Source organism: Amphiprion ocellaris, chromosome 1 (genome assembly GCF_022539595.1).
Source record: "Amphiprion ocellaris isolate individual 3 ecotype Okinawa chromosome 1, ASM2253959v1, whole genome shotgun sequence".
Lineage (NCBI taxonomy): Eukaryota > Metazoa > Chordata > Actinopteri > Pomacentridae > Amphiprion > Amphiprion ocellaris.
Window position 1 is genome coordinate 38248466 of NC_072766.1, and position 27775 is coordinate 38276240.

General features: G+C 39.1%; 1 protein-coding gene across 11 annotated transcripts in view; it reads left to right on the forward strand.

The window, feature by feature from the left end:
* nav2a (neuron navigator 2a) overlaps nt 1-27775 on the forward strand; it is a 299433-nt gene that overhangs the window by 136731 nt on the left and 134927 nt on the right. For 7 of the 11 annotated variants that reach the window (XM_035946341.2, XM_055004401.1, XM_035946342.2 and 4 more), the window contains exon 1: nt 16780-17631. The exons of 1 other annotated variant lie outside the window; for it this stretch is intronic. In XM_035946341.2, the coding sequence (XP_035802234.2) occupies nt 17413-17631 (219 nt within the window). In that variant the 5' untranslated portion in view covers nt 16780-17412. Of the gene's footprint in view, nt 1-16779; nt 17632-27775 lie in introns of those variants that run through there. 3 more of the 11 variants (XM_055004475.1, XM_035946357.2, XM_055004440.1) reach the window with 1 other exon arrangement.

The following is a 27775-nucleotide window of genomic DNA, read 5'->3' on the forward strand; positions in this document are numbered from 1 at the left end:
AACTGTCTTGAAAGTGTAGCTTGAAAATTAGAATTTTTTCCTTTTTAAATTCTCTCATTCTGTACAGCATTGTGACACTCTTACATGTCATATGAGAAAATTTTTGAAGAGTTAAAGCTGAGAATCATTATAATGTAGTCACTTTTTGCTGTTTGGAGCACCTAGATTGTAAAGAAGCACAATGGAAACTCGTGCTGCATAACTGGTTTGCGCAGATTAAACAGTTGGATTCTGTTTTCCACTGGGAAAAAAAAAAGAACTGTCACCTTTGGAATATATCGTAACTGAAATGGGCTCAAGCTGCTCATAGCTGCTACTTTTTACTGGCTGCTTTCAAGCCTGCGGGTGGACAGGTGTTTGATATTAGACAGATTTTGGGTGGGGTATCACTTCAGCTTTTATTGTCCTTTAAAAACACACAGCACGCCTCACGTTGTGTTGGAGCAGCTGACCGTCCTGAGTTTTACATCTGCAGCAGCCACATCTGATGGTTTTATTGAGCTCGTGGAATCGCTTTAAACATTAAACCTGGAAAAGATATTTTAAAAACTGATGACGAGAGTTAAGTATTGCAAATTTTGTGTGTGGTGAAATCCATAAATTGCAAACTTGTAGGCTAGTTTTCAGGCCTAAGTGTTAGAAACAGCTACTTTGGAAAGGTCACTTGTCCAGTTTCATACATTTCTCCCAGTGCGTCTCAACTGCCTGAAGTATCCTGAAGTAAAAAAAAAAAAAAAAAAAGTCAGAGAATCGATGCACTTTCGCATTTTTCGTACAATGCACATGAGCAGCATCCCTTGTCCTGCATGTCTGCAGGAAGATGCAGATTCTGACTGTTTTGTATCCTCTGATGAATAATGCATCAGTGCACACGATCACCTCAGCAGTAAACCTGTGAATTCCTGCACTTTGTTTCATGAATCTGAAATCTTTGCAGTGCACTAATCTCTGCTCTCTTTATGTTTTGAATCTGACAGCATCACAGTTTCCTTTATGTTTGTTGGAGAAGAAAAGCTACATGCTGTGGAATTGGATTGAAGTCTGTGTTTATTTGCCGGTATTGATTTGAGGCTTTCGTGTATTCTGTGCAGCCTCTTTTATCCTGAAATGATTTTTGTCTGCTTGCATCACCCAGCAGCATTCTAATGACACAGCTCTTTTGAATACACTGTAAAGGCAAAATGCTTGTTTAATAGCCTGATTTTGGAGAAAATCGGTCGCCTGCTGTCTTTTTTTCACTTCAAATATGTTGCTTCTGCATCCAAACTGCCGCACTAATGAGCCATTAGTTGTGTAAATGTGCCCCAGAAAGTTTTGTTGGATATGGCTGGGTGGATGTATGGACTCGATAATGAGCTGAATATTCTCTGTGGATATGCAGTTCAGGGAGAAATATGTCAGGACAAAAGAGAGTATTTTTAAACATTTAAGCACGTTGGGCTTGTCGCTTAATTACCATTCTGTCAATGGGATAATAATTAAAGTGTTTAGTTTGATGAAAGCTGTGATCAGGCTACATTAACTGATTTTTCAGGTATTAAAATCAAGTTTTTAACCTTGTTAACATCCCCATATGCTTTTTTTTTTTTTTTTTTTTTTTAAATATTAGAAAACATGTAATGAGCAAAATCAGCTGTCAAAGCCATGGCTGGGCATATTTGACACAAAGATGCAGCGTACTGATGATTGTTTCAAGAATACTGCTTCAAGCTTCCATGGTTTTGTATGTATCAAATGCAGTATTCAGCTTGTGTAGCGTAGTTTAACAGTGTTTGAGCAGAGTTGTAGGTGAGCTGGTGTGCCTGAGCTGCAGCGAATGGTGGAGACAGAGAAAGGGACTTTATATAAACCAGTTTAAGACAGTGATTGTTTTCATGGAAAAAGCTTCTAAACATGTTAGTTTGATATCCAGAGGTGAGTTTTTGTGGGTTTAATCAATGACTAGAGAGGGAATTTAACATAAAGGCCAGCTTCTTTTGGAATAGTTGAAGTGTTCTGGATGGTCAAAGCAGGTGACCATCTGGAAAAGACAGATGTTCTCCTCTCAGTGGACACCAAAACCACGTTTTGGTGTCCACTTGATATTTGCTTTGGTAAAAGACACAAATTTGAACAAGAACAATAAGCACTGATGGCAAATAAAGTTCATCTACATTAGAGCTGCAACGCTTATTTGAATAGTTTTAAACTATTAAATTAATCTCCAATTATTTTGATCATTGATTTGTCTGAGTTCGTATTTGAGAGGGGAAAAAAGCCCAAGTTCTCTGATTGCAACTTGTGAAATTTGAATATTTTCAGCTTTCTTTGTTCCTTTATGAGAGTAAAGTGTATATTTTAGAGTTGTGGACTAAGCAAACAGGCAGATGGATATCATCTTGGGCTTTGATAACATTTCCCCATTTTCTGACATTTTAGAGACTGTTAATAATTACTCAGTTAATCAAGAAAATAATCAACGGAATGATTGACAGTTAACATAATTGTTAGTAGATTTGTCTATTGGAAAGTGTGCATGCCAGAAAGTTCACATAAAGCAGTAATATAGCAAGAATACAATAGAGAAGTTTGCATATTGATAAGGGAAGGATATAGTAAAAACAGGCTGAAGGAAAGAAAATTCTGACTGTAATCTTTCTTGTCTTTTTTTGCCAATGGAAAAACCAAATGTTGACAGAGGACATAAAATAATGTAAATTCTGGAAGTGAAATATTTATGATATAGACTTGGTTTTAATTGGAACATTTTTTTAGTTTGTGTGCAAGTCTATTTATTATAGATATTAAATGTATATATATATTTTTGTGATGTGCATGCACTTAAATCCAAGCATCAGAGTGAGGACCAACCTGTCATCATGTGTGCTCCTCTAAAGGAACTCTACAAAGCCATTCTATGTCTGTGATATTAATATTACTGAACTGGATGCTCAGTCTTGTAATTTATCAAACCTGGACAGGTACAGAACAGAGTGCCTTTCCATCTATCAGCCTTTTTCCATGTCCTTTCCTCTGCATCTCTCTCCTTCCTTTCTAGTTGTTTTCACTCTGATCTGCATTTCTATTCCTGTTTCTCCTCACTTCTTCTCTTTCCTTCTCCCTTTTCTGTCCTGTTTCGTCACTGAGGTAAAAAAGCTGTAAGTGGTTTTGTGTCACAGCAGTCGGGGGGTAATTGCTGTTTAAGCCTGAGGCTCACAGTACACCGACTGCTTTATTGCAACCCTCTTACATGGTGCAGTTTTTAAAAATCTCACCCATATTGATTATTCCACTAAGGAACAGAATGTGATGTAGTTGAATGTCAACCGCTGCTGTTTTGGATATTTAGGCCAAGCGACGGCGTCTCAGCTGCACTTTTTCTGATCCCTGGAAGGCATAAAGGAGGTCACGTCAGCTAACATTGACTTGTGAACATTAAAAATATTAATTTAGAGTGCTTTTTTTTAACACCACAAGGCTTGGAGGCTGTAATTTATTCGCTCAGACATTATTTGTCCTTTTCTTCACCCTCATCCACTCATGAAATATTCACCACTGTCTCCTTTGTTGAGGGTAAAGCAGCAGTTAATGCTTGAAAATTACAGGATTCCTAGAAGTCATAGGTGTTGTGTAATTAATTTCTGGGTTAAAAGAAATATGTCCCGTGTAATGAGATTGCACCTTTAGCTAATAGGTGTTAAATGAACTATTAAGGCCTGATTAGTGCTGGTTAATTGTGTCATTGAGAAGTAAGCGAGGAGACAATTTATTATGTTTCTGTGTGTTCTCACTGCATCGCCTCCAAGAATGTTCACCCTCTGATATAAAGTAGGGCTTTAGATCACATGACAGACTCCCCATGTCCACATACACACACATTAACACACACATGAACAGACACACTAAAACACACACACCTTGGAGCTGTGGTCGTGACGACTTCTCCCGGGTTTCCTTATCTGTCACCCCAGTTTACTGCTCGCCGCCTGTTGTTTGGGTGCTGCTGTCTCCTCTGTCTCGCTTTTTACTCGCCGTCTGTGTGTGTGTCTGTGTGTGTGTGCGTTCGCTGCACAGCTGTGTGTCTTTTATGGGTTTTCTCTCGTGTTTTATTCACGCAGTCCAGGTTACGGTGTTTTTTTGCGGTGAAGTTGTGTACAGATGTGCTTGTTTGCTCTCGTGCTTCCATTTCTGTGAGGACCAGTGTTGAATTTTTGGAAACCATCTTGGTGTTAGGTGAAGTTTGGAAGTCTGTTTTGGTTAAAGGGCCCATGTAATATATTGTTCTTATTGGTGTTGCCATTTCTTTTAGTGTATTATTGCTGTTTTTGTGCATATAAAACTAATTAGGAAATTTGTTTCCCATAGAAAACATTCCTCCTTATCCATATGAAACACGTTGTTTGACGTCCATGCTTTTCTCGTGTTACTTATTTATGTCATCATGCAACTCATTTGCATAATGCCTGTTGCATTATGCATAGAATAAGCATCTTTCTTGCAGTCCAACAATATTTCCTTACCAAAACCGCTTTTGCTTGGGGTACATCCCCATGTTTAACGCACCTAACTAAACTTGCCTTCCTTTCACCGGACCAGCTGACCAATCAGAGTAGAGTTTGCTTTTCTAAAGGGAATTTTGAAACAGATAGGAGCTAAAATGGAGGGTTTTCAGGTAGCGAGTGCAGCTTTAATGTGCAGTATAAGAAAACTGTGTGTTTTTAAAACATTAAAGCATGGAAACTACAAACCTGTAGATATGCAAAATATGGGTTCTTTAAGGTATAGTGATGGTATAGGTTGGATTGGAGGTTACAGATTGTATTTTCAGGGCTATCCTTAAGAAGTCTGAGTAAAAACAATCACCTTGTCACCTTGTGTTTTGTTTAAACCTAACACTGTATTTTCTTAAAATGAGTTGATTTGCTACTTTTAGAACCCACTGTTACTTATATTAGTCCAGAAATCAGCCTTATTCAGTCATGGAGAATAAAGACATTTGCATTTCCATTGCACAATAAGTGCAATCACACAGGATTTGCTTTTACTAAAAAAGAAAAAAAAATCTTTCAGGTCCATCTGATGGTCTAATGCAGGGGTCACTAACTGGCGGACCGTGGTCCGGATCCGGACCCAGACGCCGTCTTATACGGACCGGACTTGTAATGAGTAAATTGTAACGGGATTTTAAATTTGACCGGTAGCTTCTGTTTTACCGGCACAGCTTTCCCAGTGTTTATGGCATTAGTTAGCAGCTCAGGAAACACACAGACCAATTACGTACGAGTTCAGCCATCCCACATGACGCTACTCAGCCAATGAAGTCTCTGCATTCAGCTGCTAAACATCACAGCTCTGCGTTCAGAAAACAATTGAGAGGTGAGGGACAGACAAAAAAGGAAAATGAATAAAGCGACACCGAGAGGGAAATAGTCCTGCACATGCTGACCATGTTTGGCTCAACATACAGCTGGAGGCACCTTTCTCAACTATGAACATAATCAAAACTGAATATGGTTCCAGACTGACCAATGAGCTCCAAATGTGTTTGAGAATGACCCTGACACCATTCAGACCACAATTCAAAATACACAATTCAAAAAATACTGGCAGAGCAAACTGCAGCTCAGTTCTCCCATTAAGCAGCAGGGATATAAGGGGAGTAACAAGACAGGAAAAAAAATGTTAAAGTGTTCAATTGTTTACATTTTTTGAGATTTAGGTATTGTTAAAGATGTATGTAAGCTGGTTCAGGTTGCTTAGTCATTACTTTTTCAAGTTCTGCACTTAATTTTAAGATGTATAGTTATATCAAAAGTTATTTGTTAATAAATGTTGTCAAAATGTTTTTGAACCGTACTGAATTTATTCAGTTATTGATTACATGCACACGCTAATAAAACTTCTAGGTTACATCATCATATATCGCACTAATTGAAGTTAGACTTTATGATGTTCCGGACCTTTGCTTTAATACGTTTTCTCTGACTGGACCTCTTTGAATATTATTTGAATACCCCTGGTCTAATGTATTCATACACCACAACATCCAGTAGCGTCCTGGTTGTCATTCCCGCCTCTCTCTCTTTGCCATTTTTTCCGGTCTCTAAACTGGAAAATGCCTAAAAGAAGACAGAATATATAACCTTAGTGTCCTAGTGTTGGCTATCCTTTGGGAGCACAGCAACGCTGATATAAAGTTGGTCAGAAAATGGGCAGAAAGTTAGATTGGTTTTAAATTTACTCAAATATATTCAAGACAGAAAATAAAGGAATTTGTACATGCACACATCTTCCCTGTATAATGAGACAATTTGCCTTTAACATTAGAGGTGAACTCACTTTTTATTTTAAGAGAAGAAAAGTTAGAGTAGCACTTTATTCATGTCAATATAAAATTCTTGTGCCAGATATTGCTAATTTTTTTTTATACCTAAGATGAGAATAAATGCAGTGCCTATTAGAAAAGCAATGCAAATGAAAATATAGATACCTAAGCTAAAATAAAAGTGGAATAGAAAAGTAAGAAGCATTACTGTCAATGATTCTTAAGTAATAAGGTAAAATTCCACGTGAAAATTAAGTTTTACACATATTTTTTCCTCCAGATACACGTCATTGCTTGTGTTTGTTGCCTCATTAGACTTCCTTGTTGTGAGGATGTCATGTAGTGAGGAGTGCAGGTAGAGTGTTGTCATATTCATTATCAATTACCATAAACATATTACAATAAAATAAGACCTAAGTTGTTTTTAAAAAAAAAAAAAAAAAAAAAAAAAGTGGCATGTGCGTTTGATGCTCTGCTTCCTCTGAACAGACAGAACTGGGCTCACAGTGATGACCTGTGTAGGTGACATGTGACAGGACTTTGACAGGAAACTCCCACTGCTGCACACTGCCCCAGAGACCCATTTAGATCTCACACACACACACACACACCACACACACACATGCACGTGCACACACACACATGCACTCACGTTCCACAGCTGGAGCTGGGCGATGGCACAAACACACTCAGCAGGATCCAAGCTGGCACAAACTCCCTCCTCTTTCCAGTCGGTCGCCTCTCTTTAATCTACAACCTTGCTCATGTATCTGTGTTTCCAATTGGACTCCTTGTTTCTTCTTCCTCCTCCTCAGCTCATTCTCCTGAGCCCATTTGTGTTAAATGTGCGCAGTCGTGTGTGTGCTGTTGTTGTTTATTTGTGTGTGTTTGGCATGACGCTGTTTGTTGTGTTACCCGGTGCCGCTTGAACCAAGCCAGAGCCCCGCCGGGCTTCATGGACTCAGCTCCTTTTCCCCTGCGATCCAGCCTTCCAGCACTGCCACTGTTCATTATCGTAAATAACTTGTACATGTGTGTGTGTGAGCAAACAGTGTGTAGGTCAAGCTGTAGATCCTGTGCTGTCACGGTGGAAATGTCAGGCCGTTGCTCCAGTTAGCGCCGGTCTTGTCAGCGAGAGCCCACTTGTTCTGCTCTGCTAACTCTGCTAATGAAAACAATCAGTACAGGAAGACTGTGAAGTGTGTGTTTGTGTGTGTGTGTATGTGTGAATGTGGGTGCGAGTGTGTGCAATTTCATTTAATTTATGGTGCATAAAGATTGAAATATATACAGAGTTGTTTGGACGATGACTGTGGAGGTGGATCACTGTCAGCACACTGTGTTTGAATACATACATTTTAAATTCATGCTGAAATTGACCAGATGAATTTTAATCTGGGAGTCGTGGCAGAGCATTGACAAAAGGTTTGATATTTTATATTCCAGCCTGAACTTTCAAGTGTACACTACCGTTCAAAAATGTGAGGTCACTTAGAAATGTCCTTATTTGTGAAAGAAAACCATTTTTTTCAATGAAGATAACATTAAATTAATCAGAAATCCAGTCTGGACATTGTTAATGTGGTAAATGACTATTCTAGCTGGAAACAGCTGATTTTTAATGGAATATCTCCATAGGGGTACAGAGGAACATTTCCAGCAACCATCACTCCTGTGTTCTAATGCTACATTGTGTTAGCTAATCATGCTAAAAGGCTAATTGATGATCAGAAGACCATTGTGCAGTTATATTAGCACATGAATGAAAGTGTGAGTTTTCATGGAAAACATGGAATTGTCTGGGTGACCCCAAACTTTTGAATGGTAGTGTGTGTGTGTATATATATATATATATATATATATATATATATATATATATATATATATATATGTCTCCACTAAGACTCACAACATTGTTAGAAAACAAAATAAAATATGTAGTTTATCCTGATGTTCATCTTCAGCATAACATATATCAATCATGCTAAATCAGTTGCCTCATGGAGGTCATGGTTTTTGGAGAACAGATGGAAATTTTCATGAAAACAGATTTATGACAATTTGATGTTTTGCTTCTGTAGCACCAGCTGTAGGTGCAGGACCTTTAAAACAACTCAGTGTACATAAACCGATCAGCCTTGACATAAAAACCACTGACGGTTTAAGCGTTTAACATTGATCATCTCTCAGTCCAGTGTTCTGCTGGGAAACCTTGGGTCTTGGCATTCACATGGATGTTACTTTTTCTTGTACCACCCACTTAAACATTGATACAGACCAAGTACAAACCTCCAACTGTACAATACGTCCTGACAAACAAAAAACAAAACCAAAACTGCTCAGGATAAGCTTGAGGAACACGACCAAGAGCCCAGGCCCTTGAACCAACCTTGAAACTCTCGAATCCCAATATAAGTTCACATCCATGGAATACACTAGAACAAACCAATCAATGGAGTACCCACCCTGCATTGCACAGAAGCCAAAAGATCTACTGTCAGAGCTGTTTTAGCAGCACAAAGAGGACCCATGTGGTTTTTTTTGTGTTGGCAGACTGGTGCATGTGAATGTAATGTTAACTTGACTGGAACATAGGTTTTTGTCAAATAGGCCTTTAGGAATTTGGCCACCAGTCCTACAAAGCACGTCTACCAAAAGAAAGATAGGGAATATAGGTTTGTAGGAGAGGTGGTAGAAATATGCTTAGGTAGATGACAGCATGGCCAATAGATTTACCTTGAATGGGAGAAGTAAAATTTCGCTTCTAGGCTTCGTAAGCCAAACTCGTTCATAAGTAGAGGTAGCTCATGTCCTGGGACATGCGAAAAAATAATTTCCACTATAGCAGGATCAATAGAATATATATTTATAAAAGAAAAGACCACATAGTGGGGCTGTTGGATCCAACTCTGCACCAAAATACTGAAAGCCGATTCATTGTTTTTGCAACTTAGACTATGATCACAGTTGATACTCGCACAGTTCCATTCATAGCAGCAGACATAATATAGTGTTGGTCTCTGAGGCAGACAATTGCATCGCTGGTGAAAGACACTCTGGGCTCTTGTGGATTTTTCTGAAAGGCTGGTTATAAGTTTGTACTTTTACAGAATATAGCAACTAGTTACAGACTGAACTGTAGTATCATACCAGTGTTATAACTCCTGATGTGTGCTAATTACTATGGACAATGAACAGGAGCTTGTTGCTGTTTGTCCTATCTACCACAGGCGGAAACAGCACAGGGTTTGTGGAGAACTTAGAAGTTCTTACTGTGTTTTGGCACCATCGATGGAAAGCAAGCACAAATCAAAACATCTCCGAAGTCCAGCAGCGACTATATCAGTTAGAACTCTTTTAATAATGAATTATAAAGATGTGGATAATGGTGAATGTCCTCGCACTGGCTTTCCTACTAGTTTTCCTGGTGCTGACACAGACATCCTGCTTGTAGTGCACATAGTCCATATAATCCGAAATTTTGGTCTGCACGCAGACATCTGCAGAGGACATTAAAAAAACATGAATTAGTCTTAATAAGTCAACTTTCCACCCTTTTTTGTATAAATATAAAAACAAGCATAATAAATCTAAGTTTCACTGCATTGGTAGGTTATTCAGTCGTCTAGTACAGGTGAAAGAGTGCTGCCTGCTCATTTACTTAAATGAGATCATTGCACTGACAGCTTTGGAGAAAAATACTCGGTCATCTAGCAATAAAGTTAAACATACCTCAGCTTATGTTGCAACACATAATACTGTTATCCACTACAGTTTGCCTAGTAATCTTTGAAACAGAGGGTAGACTCTGGCACAGCAATATAGTAAGCAAGTAGAGCTCTGATATGTTCTTTGTATACTGCAGTTCTTCATTCAGCTTATTTGGGTCTTATTTGCTTTGAGGGGGTTAGGAGCAGAATGGTGTAACCCACAACAAAATCCAAACTGAGATTTATATAATTTCTGTGCTATTTTAATACAGTGTTACAGTGGTGCTTGGAATGTTAAACCATTCTTGAAAATACAAAACTTTAAACCTATTTTTCTCAAAAACTACAAAAAATGGGTTCGACTACTCTGCCTCCAAACCCTTCCTTTCATTCCGTATCTGTTACTCAAACTGGACTTCCTTGATTGTATTTCATTCTCTCACTGAAACTGGACAAACTCAGCCCTGTGCATTTTCATTAGAACACCCCGCAGAGACAGTTTGCACAGGTCTGGTTACAGATGTCCACAGTGTAAATCCATAATAGTACAGTTACAACCTCAGATATTGATATTTCACTCTATGCAGTTCATATATAATTTCTATTGACATTAATCTCTGCATTGCTCCAGAGCTGGCAGCTAACACCCACCAGCTACTCCTCACACATGTTTATTATTCTAAGAAGAAATACAGTATAAACACACAGCAGAGCGAGGCAGTGGGTGTCCTAGTTATTACTGTCAATACCGCCCATTTACTGCCAAACACGCTCTATTATTAGACTGCACTGGACTGTCATCAGGTATCTTCAAAGGTGGCTGCGTAAATCACATATGACTGCTTTTTCCTTCTCTGTGAAGTGCTGCGCTGTGATCTACGAGGGTCTGGGACACGTTCGTCATCGCAGAGGAGAGTCGGAAAACAATGAAAGTTTTCCATATTATGCTATGCATGCGTTTCTTCCTTCTATTTTCCAAATGAGAAAATGAAATCTGAGGCAGGCGGCGTGGAGTTAATGTATTTTCCTATATGTTTCAAAGAATCGTGGCGTGTTGTGAAGTCAGGATGTGGGTGTTTCGGATTAGAGAGGCCTCCTGGCATTTCACTCCCCATCAGTAACAACACAGTGTGTAGCTGACGAGGTAGGATATCTGTGGCATGCAGTTTGTGATTATCATATGGTGAATGATGAGCCTGGTTTCAAGAGAAAAGCGTTTTACCTGTAGTTCCGTAGTGTGATCTACAGCATTAACATAATGAACAAGAAAAGTACTCAGGGAGCGCAGTACTCCACCAAGGCTGTTCATTCCCCCATATGGCACTGTCAGAAATGCAGCCTTTTTAAAAAATAAATGCAGCATTTGTGTATTAGTTACTGAAATCACGGCAACATAGAATGTAGCTATTTAATATAGATGTACTTACAAACAAAACGGCCTTGAGCTGAGTACAGGCGCGTGTTATGCATGTGTACGTTATGTATGGAAACCGAATCGCGTGACCTAAATATGTAGCGGGCGGCGGGAATTGATGGGACTCGGAAACACCCCCACAATTTAATCAATTATTCCTTGTATCATTTCTGATGGAGAAGTCCCAATAAGTCTGCAGCGCTGGATTTGTAGTAGGATCGCTATCGTGATCGTCATGAGGCAGCTGACATAGCATTCACTTGTTGTCCTAGTTACAGTGACGCCGTGACGCTATCTCGCCATGATGCAGGAGATATCCATGCTAATGCTAATGCTAATGCTGTTGGACTCCGACGATGAACACCTCCATGAGTCCGAATATCCGGAGCCCAGAAATTGTTATTCGGACCAGTCCTACTATGATTACGACATAAGTCCTGATAAGTCCGCAGCGTTGAATTTGTAGTAGGATCGCAATCATGTGATCATCAGCTGGCAGCTGACGCAGTGTTCATTTGTAGTCATAGTTACAGTGCCGCTATCTCGCAATGATACAGAAATCTGTAACAAATCTGTGGATCCAGACTATAAGCTGCATCACTGCCAAAGTCTAATGACTTGGTCCTTGTGTCATTTCTGACCTTCCCTGGAAATTTCATCCAAATCTGTCCATCCGTTTTTGAGTAATGTTGCTAACAGACAGATAGACAGACAGACAGATAGACAGACAGACAGACAAACCAGCGTCGATCATCACGTAACCCCGCCGCATTCCTTGCCGGAGTAACTGTGCAAAGATGTTGAGAATAACATGTGTGATTCACTTGATGATGCTCTCTATGGGCAAATCAATAAAATATGTGTTTCTATGATACATCCAGCGTGGGCAGAAACATTGTAAGTAAAAACAGCATGTAAATGTGTGAAACTCAAGGTCATGTTACTGTTTGTTCACATGAGGTCTCAGCTTTCTGACCAGAAATATTAGAATGAAGTGGACGTGCAGATCTTTAATCACAAGAACTGTTTGAAATTTTAAAGTATTTGGACCTGCAAACCCCCATGGCTTTCTCTACACACACACACACACATGTGCGCGCGTGCGCACACACACACACACACTAAAATGACATTTAAATCATAATCAGATATTAGTATTTGCATAATTTAGGATTAATGTAACAGGATTAAGATTAACCTACTGAACACATCCTCTCCTGGATTAAGTATTGCTCTTATTAAGTCTATGTAAAGTGTGTGTCTGTGTGTCACGTGTGCATGTGTGTTACATGCTACAGTGTCTGTAGGATGAACTGAGATGATCTTTTCACATTGAACTGGAATACTGGAGAGACACACTGTATTGAGTGACTTACAGTTTCCTGTTTCTCTAATGTCGGTAATTTCAGTAATTTGTTTGCTCTGGATTGTTCTTTGTAAACTGCTGCTGCTCTGAGTTAATGGTTTGTTAAGATGATGACACTTTTAGTTGTAACAGTGGAGCGGATGAGGAGCTCAGCTGACAATTCAGACTGAAATGTCTCAATAGATACTGAAAGAATTTGCATGGGATTTTGTGCAAATATTCATGATCCACAGAGGTTGGATCCTATCACACAAAGATTACTACACTGATATTGAAGATAGCATAGATGATGTAGAATACTGAATGATTTTGAGTGGAATACCATGAAAACCAGGGACCAATTGATTATCAGTATGGCAGATTATAGGATCTGATCTGACATTTTGCATTTTTACAAATATTAGCACCATTTTTCTTTTAAATTGATTTCCAAAAAACATACATTAGTTTTAAAATGCATTACTTGGACTCTAATGTAGCCTCCTCCTCTTTATCTGTACTCACCACTTGGTGGCATTGACCAATATCTACAGTAAGCATTACAAATAACAGCCTATCAAGACTGATATCTATTTTTTATGTCTATTTTGGTTAAACATATTTAAAGCAAGACAACTCATGAAAGTTTTGTGTTGGAGTTTGTGTTATTCTAAATTTAGACACCAAGATTTTCGTTTTTACCTCAGATGTGCTCAAATGTTCAAGTTTGGGGTCACCCAGACAATTTCATGTTTTCCATGAAAACTCACACTTTAAGTCATGTGCGAACATAATTGCACAAGGGTTTTCTAATCATCAATTATCCTTTCAACACCATTAGCTAACACAATGTAGCATTAGAACACAGGAGTGATGGTTGCTGGAAATGTTCCTCTGTACCTCTATGGAGATATTCCATTAAAAATCAGCTGTTTCCAGCTAGAATAGTCATTTACCACATTAACAATGCCCAGACTGTATTTCTGATTAATTGAATGTTATCGTCATTGAAAAAAACTAATTTTCTTTCAAAAATAAGGACATTTCTAAGTGACCCCAAACTTGAACGGAAGTAAATATCCTCTAAATACCTCTAAATATTGGTTATCAGTTTCATTTATTACTTATTATTAGTGTCAACCCTAAAAAAATATATCACTCGAGCATTATTGTTGGACTGTTGGATGGATTACCACCAAAGTTCATTCATACATTTTTTTTTCCCCCTTTGTTCTTAGCTTTCCGGTATCTTATACTTGCACATTTCTTATTGTGCTTTTAAAAAATGTCTGTAAATACATTTAGTTTGGTTGCACACTGTGCAATGACAATAAAAGGAATTCTATTCTACTCTATTGAAACATGATCCAACCAGGGATGTCACAAGAACTAATACTTACATTGGAAGTCAGCTCTACTAATGCTATTGCAGCATAGCAATTAAATGTGTGTCAGTAGACTAACATCACTGCTATTAGGTGAGAATAGAATGTTGTACGTTTGTATGGAGCAGTTTTAGTTTAGTCATTTCATTGCTTGGCACATTTGATACTGAGAGTTGTGGAATTTCATTGGTATCGATGCTGAAATTTCTGGCTTCATAACATGTATACATCCGTCCACATGGCTACTGTGGCAACGATCATATTAATGTTTGGGTTAAATTCTTATTCCTGCCACACTAGAGCTCTACTGGAAGCTGTTTCAGTCTTCGGATTTTGTTTCATTGCGTACATTATAATTACAGTTGACCAGATTTACAGCTCTCTCTTGGCCAAATGAACTAAACTAGTGAACGCTCCGCTGAATGCACACAGTATCCGATGCAAATCTGTCTAAAATCTTTAAATACATTCTAGTTTGGGGAGTTAACTGTTTACAAATGTTGATTTAAATACAAACTAGTATGTAAATTCTCAAATTAAGTAGTGATGGATGAGCAGAGGGGAAAATGCAAATCCTTCTCTCCAGTGTTCTGCCGTTTCTTCTTCATTTCTGCAGCAGGATTTGAGTCGACGCCTCGGCAGCTCCACTGAGCCTGCTGGGACTTGGGCTGATCTGACACCGTCCGCTAATTGGCTGTCTTCATATATTTAAAATGGGGAAGCTCACTGGAGTCAAAGAGAGAAAACAGTCAGAGAGAATAGAAAAGAGCAGATCAAGACAGTGTGTTTTACCAAATGTTAGGACAATATATGTCAAACTGTTGTTGATATTTTACTCAACATTACTAATGTCGCCCTCATGGGGATTACCAAAGCTATTATCATACATCTTTATCAATTTATCTAATAAATGCTGAAATATTTCACTAAAGGAAAACCTCAACCTTTTTGTGGCTACATGAGAAGTCCTCAAATCAGCAGAGTCATTATCTTCCTCTGGGGAACATCAAGTGTTTGTAATAGTCATTTAAATATTTCAGTCTGAGCTAAAAGTCCATAATGTCTTATGTGTACACAGTATATATCTACACACTGTAAAAATAAAATAAAATAAAATAAATAAATAAATAAATAAAGATTTAAAAACAATTTACTGTTATTTTGCAATAAAAATTACACAGTTTAACTGTATTTAAATCAGCAAAAGTATAATAATTTATAAAACATTTGTTGTTATTTTTGAAAGAATGATTATGTATGTTAGCTATTAGGAAAAATATTTTACAATTTTTTCTTGTTTTGTAAAAATGTGCAGTATAAAAATAGAAAAAAACAGAATTTTATGTGTTGCCTGTATAAAAAAGACAAACCAAAGTAAAACAGGTCAAACCTGGAAATTACGTCTACACCAAATATTTATGTTTTTAAAAATTGTAATTTCTTCTTTCAAAATTTGTGACCATGACACTGTATTGTTTAAATGTATTTAAATCTGGTAGAGCAAAAATAATCAATATTTTGTAGGTATTTGCCGGTATTTTCTTTATTTTTACAATTTCTGATTTGTTTCTTGCCGTGCATGTTAGGCTTTACACAAATTAGGCTTTTGTCTAATGTGCTCTTTTCATGAGGCTAAATTCATCTCAATGCAGGTTCATGTTGTAGCAGAATATATTTAATGTCTTTTATCATGTGTTCCCGTAAAATTACACAGTTTAACTGTATTTAAATCAGAAAAAAATCATTGTTTTTTAAAAATATTTCCATTATTTGAAAGAAAGATTATCTGTATTAGCGATTCAAAAATAATTTTACAGATTTTCCTTATTTTATAAAAATACAGATAACATGCAATAAAATAACAAAAAATAATAATAATTGTACATGTTGCCTGTATAAAAATGACAAACAAAAGTAAAACAGGTAAAAACTGGAAATGATGTCTACATCAAAAATTTTTATTTTTTAAAAGTGTAATTTCTTCTTTCACAATTTGTGACCATGAAACTATTTAAATCTGGCAGAAAAAATCATAATTTTGCAGATATTTGCAGTTTTTTTCCACAATTTTTGAACATTGCAGTATTCCACCATTTATAACATATTTTTCTGGCACCCTTCCTGCCAGATTTTCACCTTTACTTTACATTTCTTTCTTGCAGTGCATGTTAGACTTTGCACAAATTAAGCTTTTAACTTAATGTGATATTTTCCTGAAGCTAAATTCATCTCAAAGCAGGTTCATGTTGTTGCTTTCTGTAGAAATTGCATGATTTAATGTGACCCAGATGGATACTGGAGGAGTGAATCGCCTCATTTTAGACATTATCCCTTATTGCTCCTGGGATCCATGAGAAGTCCCTCTGCAGCAAATAAAACTACAACAAGGTAGTGTCTTAAATTGGCTGTTTTAGAATGACAAGAAATGAAGACACAGAGAGAAAATAAGAGGGAGGCAGGCTGCAGGAGCGCACTCAGTAAATGTGTTGAGCCTTTCCTCCACATATGTCAGCCCTGATCTAAGCCACACCTGCTGCTAACCACGACTTAGCAGCGAGGCAGAGGGAGAGGCAGCGAGTGGACTGTGATTCAGTCACAGGCTGAGCAGTCGCTGAAGGACACGGTCGCTGTGCTGCCACCACTGCTGCTGCTGCCTTTTCTGTTTTATCTCCATCTCTGCTGCCTCTCTTCTCTCCTCTCCTTGTTGATGCCTGGCCTCTCCTCCTGTCGTCCTGAAGCGATGGTGTAATTAGCGGGGCTCTGTGGGAGAGGAACCGCTCTGCCTCCTGTAGGATCCTTTTGCCAATCGCTGACTCTCGCCTCAGTGCTGGAAATAAATGGAAGGAACGCTCGCTCTGCCACCAGGCAAATGGGGATTCCTCTGACTGTGAAGTGGGATTTTTGATTTTTCTTTCTTGGACTTTGCAGAGTGAATTTCCATCTGGACATTTTTTTGTGTCTTTTTTTTTTTTTTTTTAACAGAAAACTTTGAGGGTTTTCTACATTAAACAAACTGAAGTTCTCTACTTGGCAGCAGGAAACAGGTGGGATTGGTGGGTTTTAAAGCTCCACAGCTCAGCCTCCTGCTGAGATCCAGCAGGACCCTGACAAATCGCACTCATTACTTAAATCAAACTGAACTCAACACCCTCACACTTAGAAGTAAACGAGGAATCTTTCCTGACTGGAGGCTGGATTCTCATCTCGGTGTGACGGGGAGGGGAGCGTGCACTCATTAGGCGGTTTGGGAGAAGATGCCAGCCATCCTGGTGGCCTCAAAGATGAAGTCAGGACTCCCCAAACCCAAACCGGTGCACAGCGCCCTGCCCATCCCCCAGACCCCCAGCAGGCCCTCGGCTCTGGCTCTGCCTCCGGCGCCGCTCAAGACCCAGATCCCCTCTCTGGGCCAGCAGGTGGGCTCGAGACCCCCGAGAGGAAACGCAGCAGAGTCGGAAAGTGTCGGAAACACTCAGGTCAGAATGCAAAGTAGTTAAATCCACCTGCAGAGTTCTGGTTTTTACTTGAATGAATGATTGTACATGGAAAACTGTGACATTTTCTGATCATTTGTGCACATGAATTACAATATTTTCTCATTTTTAGTTTGTATCCTGATACAAAATCCTTAGTTTTGTGTCCCAGTACAGTCTAAATGCTGCTTGAGGGACTTTCTCCTCCGTTGTCATAAAAATAGGCATTCAGTTGTTTAGTTTTCTCCGCCGCTGTCAGCTCATTGATCTTTCAGCATCACCATACTTTTCTCTTTTTTTTGGCTCAGTTTATCATAACAGAGCAAGGGAGCCAGATTTCAGTTTGTCCCTGGAAGGATCTGGAGCAGGCGGCGTCTCTGCTGTCCAGGATGGCAGCGTAGCAGGATATCAGGGTGGCTGTTTCTGCTGTGTTTGTGAAATACTGGCTGCGCTTAGCAACCCCACGCAAAGGCAGCGTTCTGACACCATGTAAGGCGAGCGAGGGAGAGGAGGAGGTGTCTGTTTGTGTGTCTTGTAGCGAGCCAGCGAGCGCGATGCTTTGCCAACTTGTCTTCACAGTCAGGGCGACTCTCTGGAGGCCGACGAGGCGTCCGGCTCAGGAGGCGAATGTGAGTCGGGGATGGCGTGAGGGAAGGATGAGGGAGGCCGGAGCCGGCGGACGCTGCACGAGTTCGCTGCCGGTGTCGTTTGTTTAGTGGCTAATCACGTTTTCTCGCTGACCTACTTTCCGTGACTTTCTCCCTGTCCTCCTTTCCGCTCCCCCTCTTCATCCCCGTGGTGCTGATGAAGCAGCCGTCTCCACCCTCGGCTGCTTTAACCCCTGACCTTCCCGACCAGTTGCAGTGATGTGGATGTTGCAGTCAAACGCTGAAATCCATCATTTCTGACAGAGAGAGAAGAAGGAAGAGAGAGGGCTTATTGACGTATGTGTTCTCTGACTTCTCAAACATGGGAATTCTCCAATAATTCATGTTTTCCACATATCCCTGCAGTGGTAGCTGTTCTATAGATGAGTTTTATTGCCCTCATTTCTTGCACTGTGTGTGCTGGGTTTTGCCCCAGGGATGGACAGAGCTGGAGGAAGAGCTGTGAAGCAGAATTGCTGGCGAAGGCTTTGAACCCTCCACATGCAGGTCTAAACCTCAGTGGAGAACCTGCACAAACTCTGTCGGCACTCAGTGTGAACCCAATCTGCTCCGAGGGCAGAGTGAGATGAGACGAGGCTCTCCGGAGACACTGGGGCTGCCTTGTGCTTCATGTATTTTCAACACGATTCCTCAGGTTTCGACCAATCACAATACTAATAAATTTATTTTTTTTCTAATATTTAGGATAAGTCTGCTCAGCCAAAACAATTACAGCTGCACAATATTGGAAAAACAGTCATTGCAATGCTATTTTTATGCTAAATAGGATGCACAATGTGAAGCTATGCAGGAATTTTCACCAGATGACTTATTTGGAAAGAATTAATTATTACTTAGTTAATTCAGTTATGTGACGATCGACGTGCGTTTGTCCGTCCGTCTGTCAGTCTGTTCGCAACATTACTCAAAAATGGAAGAAAAGATTTAGGTGACATTTTCAAGGAAGGTCAGAAATGACACAAGGACCAAGTAATTATATTTTGGCAGTGATGCAGCTTATAGTCTGGATCCACGGATTTGTTAAAGATTTCTGTATCATTGTGAGATAGTGACACAGTAACTGTGACTACAAGTGAGCACTAGGTCAGCTGCTGGCTGATGATCACATGATTGCGATCCTACTACAAGTTGACCGCTGTGGACTTATCGGGACTTGTGTTGCAGTCATACTAGGGCTGGTCCGAATAGCAATTTCTGGGCTGCGGATATTCGGACCCATGGATCGGAGTCCGACAGCATTAGCATTAGCATGGATATCGCCATCATTTTGTCTTCTGTTTACAAACACGGGCTAAGTGAAGCGTCAAGTCAGAGTTGGTAGGTCCGCATGATACAGCCAAGCAACTGACCAATGAAAAGTAACGCTGACCCCAGAGGTCACTGCAGTCCACAAGACTGTGATATACCAATGCGTAATGACGGTAAAGCAGCTAGTTCTCAGAATATTCGGATAAAAATGTTCAAATACCACCACAACGACCGAATATTAGGATATTCGGGTCTATCCCTAAATCATACAACTGAGCAGCCTTGGCGGAGTACTGCGCTCTGTGAGTGCTTTTCTTGTTCATTCTAGAATGATTTGAGTGATTTTGTAGAGTAGTGCATTGACACAGAATGGAAAAATAATTGGAAAACCAGTTATTTGAAACCTTTTTGGTTTGGTATAACTCTGGAAATTGAATCCAAAATATGTATTTTTTGTTTAATATGGCATTCAAATGTAGCTTTGGGCTCCTCACTTACTGATTTAAATGTTCAGACAAACTAATTGTGTCGCCTAAAGTGACAGTTTTTGGTCAACATAGTTGTTTGTGTAGCCAATAAATCTCCTGATATATTTCTTCTTGCCAGCAAATCCTCATTTTCAAAGTTTTTTTTAATCAAACTTCTCTTGCAGATTAGTCATGGAAAATGAGAACTGTGTGGGTTTTCTTTTTGCGTCAGGCAGCGTGATGTGTTTGAGGTGATTTGCTGTACTTCACATTACACTTCTTACAGAGCCTCGCTTTGATGCTGAAATGATATGTTGTGCAGCCCTAAAAGCAATCACTTTACCATCATTTGGTGACACTTGTGGATTCATTTTCGTCTTCTTCCCTCCGTGTAGAAATGGATTGATGTCACGTCCAGATCTTTTCAGCAGCTTCATTGCAGTTTGATAGCAAGAGATGCTGATGACGTGTTTTTCAGAGCGAGATTTTCCCTCTAAAATGCCCATTTTGCACCAACTTTCAACAGTCATACAGGGGAGAAAAATCCATCTTTAGAAAAGGCAGAGAGGCGGATTTCAGCACCTACAGTAGCAGCAAATAGATTTCACTCCACAGCAGTCAGCAGAGTGGGTTGAGGCTTGAGTCATTTCTCAGCCAGGAAAACTCTTTCTCGACACTGTTGCTGCCAATTTTTGTTATTTGACCTTCATTTAGCCATGACGATCTCCCGAGATCCAATTTTTGAGAGAATCGAGGCCAAAAGAAACCGAACACAGCAACTAAATGAGGCACATTTTCTGCAGTGAATGTAGGAAACCTCAGGTGACACGAGGTGAGGGGAATACTCATGCTGCAGCAACACAACACACACTGAACAGACAACGGAGCGTGCCAGCAGTCATCTGAGGGATTAGCGAAGTCAAGGCCGAGGGTAGCTGCTCCTCCCAAACATCCAGCTGGACGGCACAGTTGGCGCTAAACACACAAACATGTTGTGTACACCTGTAACAAAGAGTTCATCTTTAATGCACCGGCAGCAGCAGGAGGCAGAGCAGACATCCAGGTTGTGTTTACCGGCAGGACGATGATGCTGTATGCCGGGTGTGTGTGTGTGTGTGTGTGTGTGTGAAGTCTGACACAATCTGCTGCATCTGAAGGTGATAGTCTGGAAATGTGTGAACGGTATTTGGAGCAATGTGTGTGAGTGTGTTCTCATGTGTGACTTCATATGAAATGGCAAGCTGCTCTGACCTTTAATCTCTCACCATACTGTCATTAGAGAGAGTTGTTACTTCTTGCACGCATGCTCTGCTGCCCTCTAGTGGCTCAGTTTGCTCCTGCACCTTTCACCCCCCATTCACAATATTGTGTGATTCAGAGTTACTATTTTTGCTTTTTTATGCATCATTAATGCCTCAGTTTAAACCCCCAACCACCTCGGTTGCTGTTTTCTTTACCCATTACTCTCTCTTCCTATGTTTGTAATCCAAATGCACTTTAATTCTTAGCTTTGAAAGGTTTTAACCAACAAACACTAATAGATAAAATAAGATAAAACTTTCTTAATCCCAAAGGAAATTCTTGTGCCAGATGTTGCTCATAGAAAAACAATGACATAACATAAGAAATGCAGTACCTAAAAGTAGAAAAGCAATAAGATATAGGTGCGGCACGTGACGAAAATAAAACAAGTAAGATAAAATAAGACTTGAATAGAACAGTAAAGGGTAATAGTGGCAGTTATACTGAGGTAATAAGTGATATCACACATGATGATGGAATATTGCACCTGAAAGATGAGAAAATGAAATACCGCGCATTGTATTGGCAGTGTTGTACATGAAAATGGAATATTGTACATGTGATCAAATCAAAATGAAATGTTACCCACGATAATGCAATATTAAACATTAAACTGGAATTTTGCACCTGAGACATGAAAATATGACATATTTCACATTACATATTGCATATCAAATGAGCTGAAATGCCACTACTGATACAGAAACTGATATTTATTAAGTAATATTGCAACTGACATTGATATTATCAATGTTTTAGCTGTCATGAAAGCCCCATTCACAGCATTAAACCATTAAAAGAATTAAACATTGATGCTATGTGCAGTTATAAGTCGCATATATATGCTCTAACAGTCACATGTTCACTCACAGACAGAGATTTGTCCATGTGCCAGGGAGATAAGAAGCTACTATCTTAATAAGTATCTTTCCGGATAAAGGCTTAAGACAGACTCTGCATAAAGACGTGTTTTATTAGGCTCATTACTGAAGCTCATCTCCATCTAAGAGCTGATTCTCAATCACATAAACACATATTGGAGAGGATCACTGGTTCTCTTTATAGCTAATATTTACCAAGATCACCTCGTTGTAAATAAACTAGCAATTTAGTCATCCGGTGATGAAGATCTCAGCTTGAATATTTAATCATCAGTGTGATGCAGAGCTCCGTTAATTTAACTCCCTCCATTCTTGGAGATGTGTAATTGCCTGAGATTATGATTTCCTTAATTTGAATTATGTAAATGGAGTGTAATTTCATTCCGGGAATTGGTTTGACCATGAACGTGCAGACTCGGTGAAATGTGCGAACTCATTTAATTAACGTGGATTCAGAGCTAATTAAATGACCCCTAATGGCAACTTGATTGATTGATCGATAGCAATGGAAGGGTACAGATTAAACTGATTTGTATGTATTATATTTGTAAATTTGGTTGAAAAACAGAAAACGGGAATGACATTATATTTCATTCTCTGAATTTCTTGATTTAACGTGCATATTTTTACTACGCCAAAGAACGTGGCAGAATTCATGTGATGATCCATGTTGATTTGTCCGTCTGACTGTTAGCAACATTACTCAAAAACGGACAAACAGATTTGGATGAAATTTTCAGGGACGGTCAGAAATGACACAAGGACCACCTGATTAGATTTTGGCAGTGATGCAGCTTATAGTCTGGATCCACGGATTTGTTAAGGATTTCTGTATCGCTGTGAGATAGCAGCATGGCGTCATGACTAGAAGTAGAGAGAACTCCGAAATGTTTGTTATTTTGGATTAATTTTTAAATGTGACATGTACAATAAATAAACTGATGAAATGTTGTGGTTTTTTTTTTTTAGCTTATATTTGGTTATTTTGCCTGCTGAAAGTACAGATGATACATTCAAGGATCATTGAATGTGGAGAAAATGTGCAGATTGTTTTTCTGTTTTTATAGTTTCTAGCTGAGATAAATGTTGCATTTGGTCATTTTTTTACATTTTATTTTATAAAGATTAAATGTCTTTTAAGTACTTCAGCTGGTTTTGTAGTTCAAACTCAACAAAAATTCCATTAGTTAATTTTAGTTGATCAACCAAAAATTACTTTCCATTTTTACAGGAAAGCTAAAATTAGGAAATATTAAAATAAAATTTAAATTGGCTGACAGTAGCCTCTGCCGTTCAGGGTTTTCGCTGCTATTCTCAGAGTTATAATATAAGTCTAAAAATTTTCACTGTTTACAAACCAAGTGATTAGAAGATTTCATCTTAGTTTTTGTAGAAAGATGTAATTGCTGCTTTTTGACATTTTTGGACAAATAATTGAAAAATAACTTAATAATCTTCCTGCACACAATAAAGACCTGCTGCTCCATAAAGGTCAACATGCCATTTTAGAGCATTTTCAACCCCTACATTTGATTCGAAAGAAGTAAAAATACTAATAAAGAGCTTTCTGGCCAAATTAAAGCAAATGAATAATGCACGAAATCTTTAATATCAGCGTCTCCAGTGTGTAAATGTCAGCATCAGTCTTTAAAACTGTCTCCCTTGACCCCTGGAAGAGCTCTTGCTCACGTCTTCAGCATCTCCCCTCCTCCCTAGCATCCTGTGAAAGGCAGTAATGACTTTTTTATGGCCTCCACATCCAGCCTGAGTCTCCTGAAAACCAGCCCAGCAGGTGAGAGTGAAAGGCAGAGCACCGTCGGCTGCATTGGATTGCTAATGCCCTGCAGCCTGCCTAGAGTGGGACAGATTGGGTGGGGGGTTCTCCGTCACTATATTGCTTCTCCCTTTTTTTATTACCATGACAAAGGGCCACACAGACACATATGTGTCCTCAGGAGGCACTGCCAGTTAAAGCTAGATTTAATGGATGTTTTAGTCAGTCATTGTTGGAGAGTTCATTGTTGAAGAGGACTAACATCGGTTTTAACAGACTGCCGGAGTTCAGACAAAGAGGACCGAGCAAAGAGCAGGAGAACGGGACTTGTCTTGTTAGCTCCTGGGAGTGATCCTCGCTGGAGTTATCATTTTGTGGTTTTGTATGTCACTGTTGTCATGTCAAAACCCACTTTTCAAGACAGAAATAGTGTTTATGTTGAGCTGAAATCAAGGCAGTTTTCCTCAGTTTCCTGACAGCTGACACTTTTAAGATAACAGGTTTTCACCCAACAGCAGCCGCATGTGTTCCTATCAGCGTCAGGCAGGAGGAAGCTCATGTAGCCGCTGATAAGAGCGATGACACACCTGAGCGTCCTCTCGGAGAACAGAGGCGGTCGTCCTGAAGGTTCATCAGGCTGAAAACAAGCCGACGGCTGCGATACCAGCCGAGGCTTCAGGCTCAGACGGCCTCCGGTCAGATGGTGAGATATCAGCAGGCCTCGAGTCTGTGGCTTTTATCTGAGGATGAGGAGGCAGCTTCACCCCCGGAGCTGCTCTCAATATGTGATGGAACAGAAGGCACAGAGTGGTGCAGTGTTTTAGAGTTTTAGAGCTGAAAGATCCAATGTTATTCCAGCGTGAGTTTATGACATTTTAGCTTCAGCTTTGGTTTAAATCTCTGAACCCCAAAACCAGTCGGCAGGTTTGAAAAGCATGTTGTCTTTACAAAATTGCCAAAATCACATAATTTATCAAAAACTGAGATGGTGAAGTTTATGAAAGTCCTTGAAATACTTCTCCGGGATGTTTGGTTCATTCTGAAAACTTAACCAAGCTTAAAATTATTATAGCATGTTCAACTCACTTTATTCTACATGTCTCATTTAAAAATGTATATAAAATAAACAATTGGCATTATCAAGATACTATGAAAAACAAAAAATTCTGCACTCCTTGATGCGACTGTGAAGCCATTACTGATTCCTGTGCAACCAACGGTCACATAACAGAAATTCAGGGACCTTTCACCTGAACTGCAGATTGTGCTTAGATGCAGCAGATTGAAGAAAAGTATGGAAGGAAGTTGAAAACCTAAATAGTAAAATATCTACAGTATGTAGAGTCTTTATTTTTTTCCAGTGTTGGTAACATCTACGGGCAGCTGTTAAAATTGTCTACATGTTTATTTCAGTTTTTTGTCAAATATCTGTCATACTGCACAAACAGCACTTTAGAGCTCTTTGTCCTTCGACTCATGTTTTTTTTTTTGTTTCCCTAGAGGTGCAGGATTTTATGTTGCAATGAAAAATGAATCAACAGTGAGTAAAAAGGTGACACAATCAAAAAATTCCAGAATTTGCTTAGTGTTAAGAGGGTTTATTTAGAGGTTAACTTTATAATTTCATGACATTTGAAATATCCTATTTGTGACTGTTATCTAAACTTTTCTTGATACGGAAGGAAATTTTTGACATGAGACTCTTCTAAGTATTTTTTACTTGCACAAAATGCAGGTATTGTTGTTTTTAATCAATTATTTGATAAAAAGCTAAGTTTTACTAACCTTGTCATTTTCGTTTAATAAGAAACTCTGTAGTAGAAGTAAAAGTCTTCTCCTGTTAAAGGCTAGTTAGTGATGTTTAGGAACAGATTATCAATGCACACATGACTTTGATGTTGAGTCTGGACAAATTTTAAAGATGAGATTCAGGGTTAAATATTGTTGAAAAGCTGAAAATCGTAAATTCATAAGGCAAATTTTGCTCTCTATAAGTCATCCAGATTCTCGATTAATTTCAAAGTTTTAAGTATACTTTTCTTTCATGTCGGGTTAGTGGTCAGACAAAGTTATTTTTTTGTATTTGCTCTGATTATTCATATTTTTATTAAAGACTGATACATATTTTACAGATTCTGCCAGGGTGTGTAAACTTATGAGCACAACTGTATCTTCTCGATGAATACCACTTGTAAAAGAAAATTTCTAGCGTTGTAACGCTTGGTTTTTGTGGAGGATCTATGTGATCATGTGGCAGTTGGCTCCAGTTTTAATGACCTCATCTGGGCCTAATGTGTCTCGATCAGATTCCTCTTCCCGTGCGGTCGTCCCCTCTGCTTCCTGTGTGAGGTCATGGCTGAGGACATAACCATGTTAATTAGGACCGGGCATCTGCTTCTCCTGAGTCAACATCCTTCCATTGATCCCCCTCCAAGGTGCCTTCCTCACTTTGGTTTCGCTCCTTCTCCGCTTTCCTTGCGTCGGTTGTCACCAGAAGCCCGTTGGAGCAGACAAACGGGTCATTGTGAGCGGCGCCCCCTGGGGAGGCGGCGCTGCAGAGGCGGTTGGACTAACGCAATCAGCTCCATCTCTGTCTGGAAGCAGAAGGCGGTGAGGAAAGAGGAGAGGCCGGGAGGTAAAGGTCAGCAGGCTGAACTCACCGTCCCCAGAGGATCCATCCAAGGTCAGGCAGGGCTGAGACACTGGTTGGACACGTTATGACTTCAGCCAGGAAAGAGCCGCTGATGTCTGCTGGTCATGAAACTTTTAATGCAACGAAGCAGAATTCGAAAGATGGAAATCTAGTACAGCAAATTTAGAAAAACAATGAAGTTTATACACAGTAAAAACATTCAAAGCCCGGATTAGATGTAACAGTGATCATCACATTAGTTTTTCTGCTCAAATGAAATGAAAAAGTGTAGCAGAAGTTCAGATTTTACTGCACATGAAATCTTTAGAAGTTAGTTTTTATTTAACTCCCTAAACTGCAAACTGTTTCTGATTGTTTTTGTGCACCTGTCACATTTTTACTCACTGTGGTCTCATTTTTCACTCTAGTATAAAGTCCTGCACCTCTATGGAAACAGCATAACCATGATGAGCGAACTCAGAAATATCTTCTGTGCAGTACAATACAGTTATAATACCATAAATCATATTTTTTTAAAAAAATTGCATTTCTTGCATTTTTCTACAAGTGTTCTTCCTACAGGTGTGATTAAAAAATGGCTCCATGTACGATAGATGTCCTTACAACTTATATTTTTCATGTTTTCATACGTGTCTCGTGTTTTTTGTGTTTTAAGCACTGCCTGCAGTTCAACCGAATAGTCTCAGAATTTTTGTCACATGACTGTCACAAGTGAGTCGCATTTTTTTTTTCCATTTTTTGTTTTTTTTACAGAATCTGGTTCTACCCAATGGTTGGTTTTTGATTAATTTTTAAATGAGACATGTAGAATAAAGTGATTCTAATGAAATACCACAATTTTAAGCTCAGATGTGTTTATTTTTTTCTGACAGAACAGCTCATTAGATATGACACATTCAAGGACTGTTGGAAGGTTGAAAATCCAGTGGATCTTTGTTTTTTTACTCTTTCTGCCATTGATAAATGGGGTAATTTTGTCTATTTTAAAAAGTTCAAAGGGTTAAAAACGCAAAAATGGATGGCTGCAGATGTAGGTTGGTTATGGAAGTTAAGAAAATGTCAAAAACTGGACAATATGCATTTCTTAGCTTTATTAGCTACAAAACATTGTATTTCCTTCAGAAAAAAAAATTACTCATTAGTTTTGTAGTCTT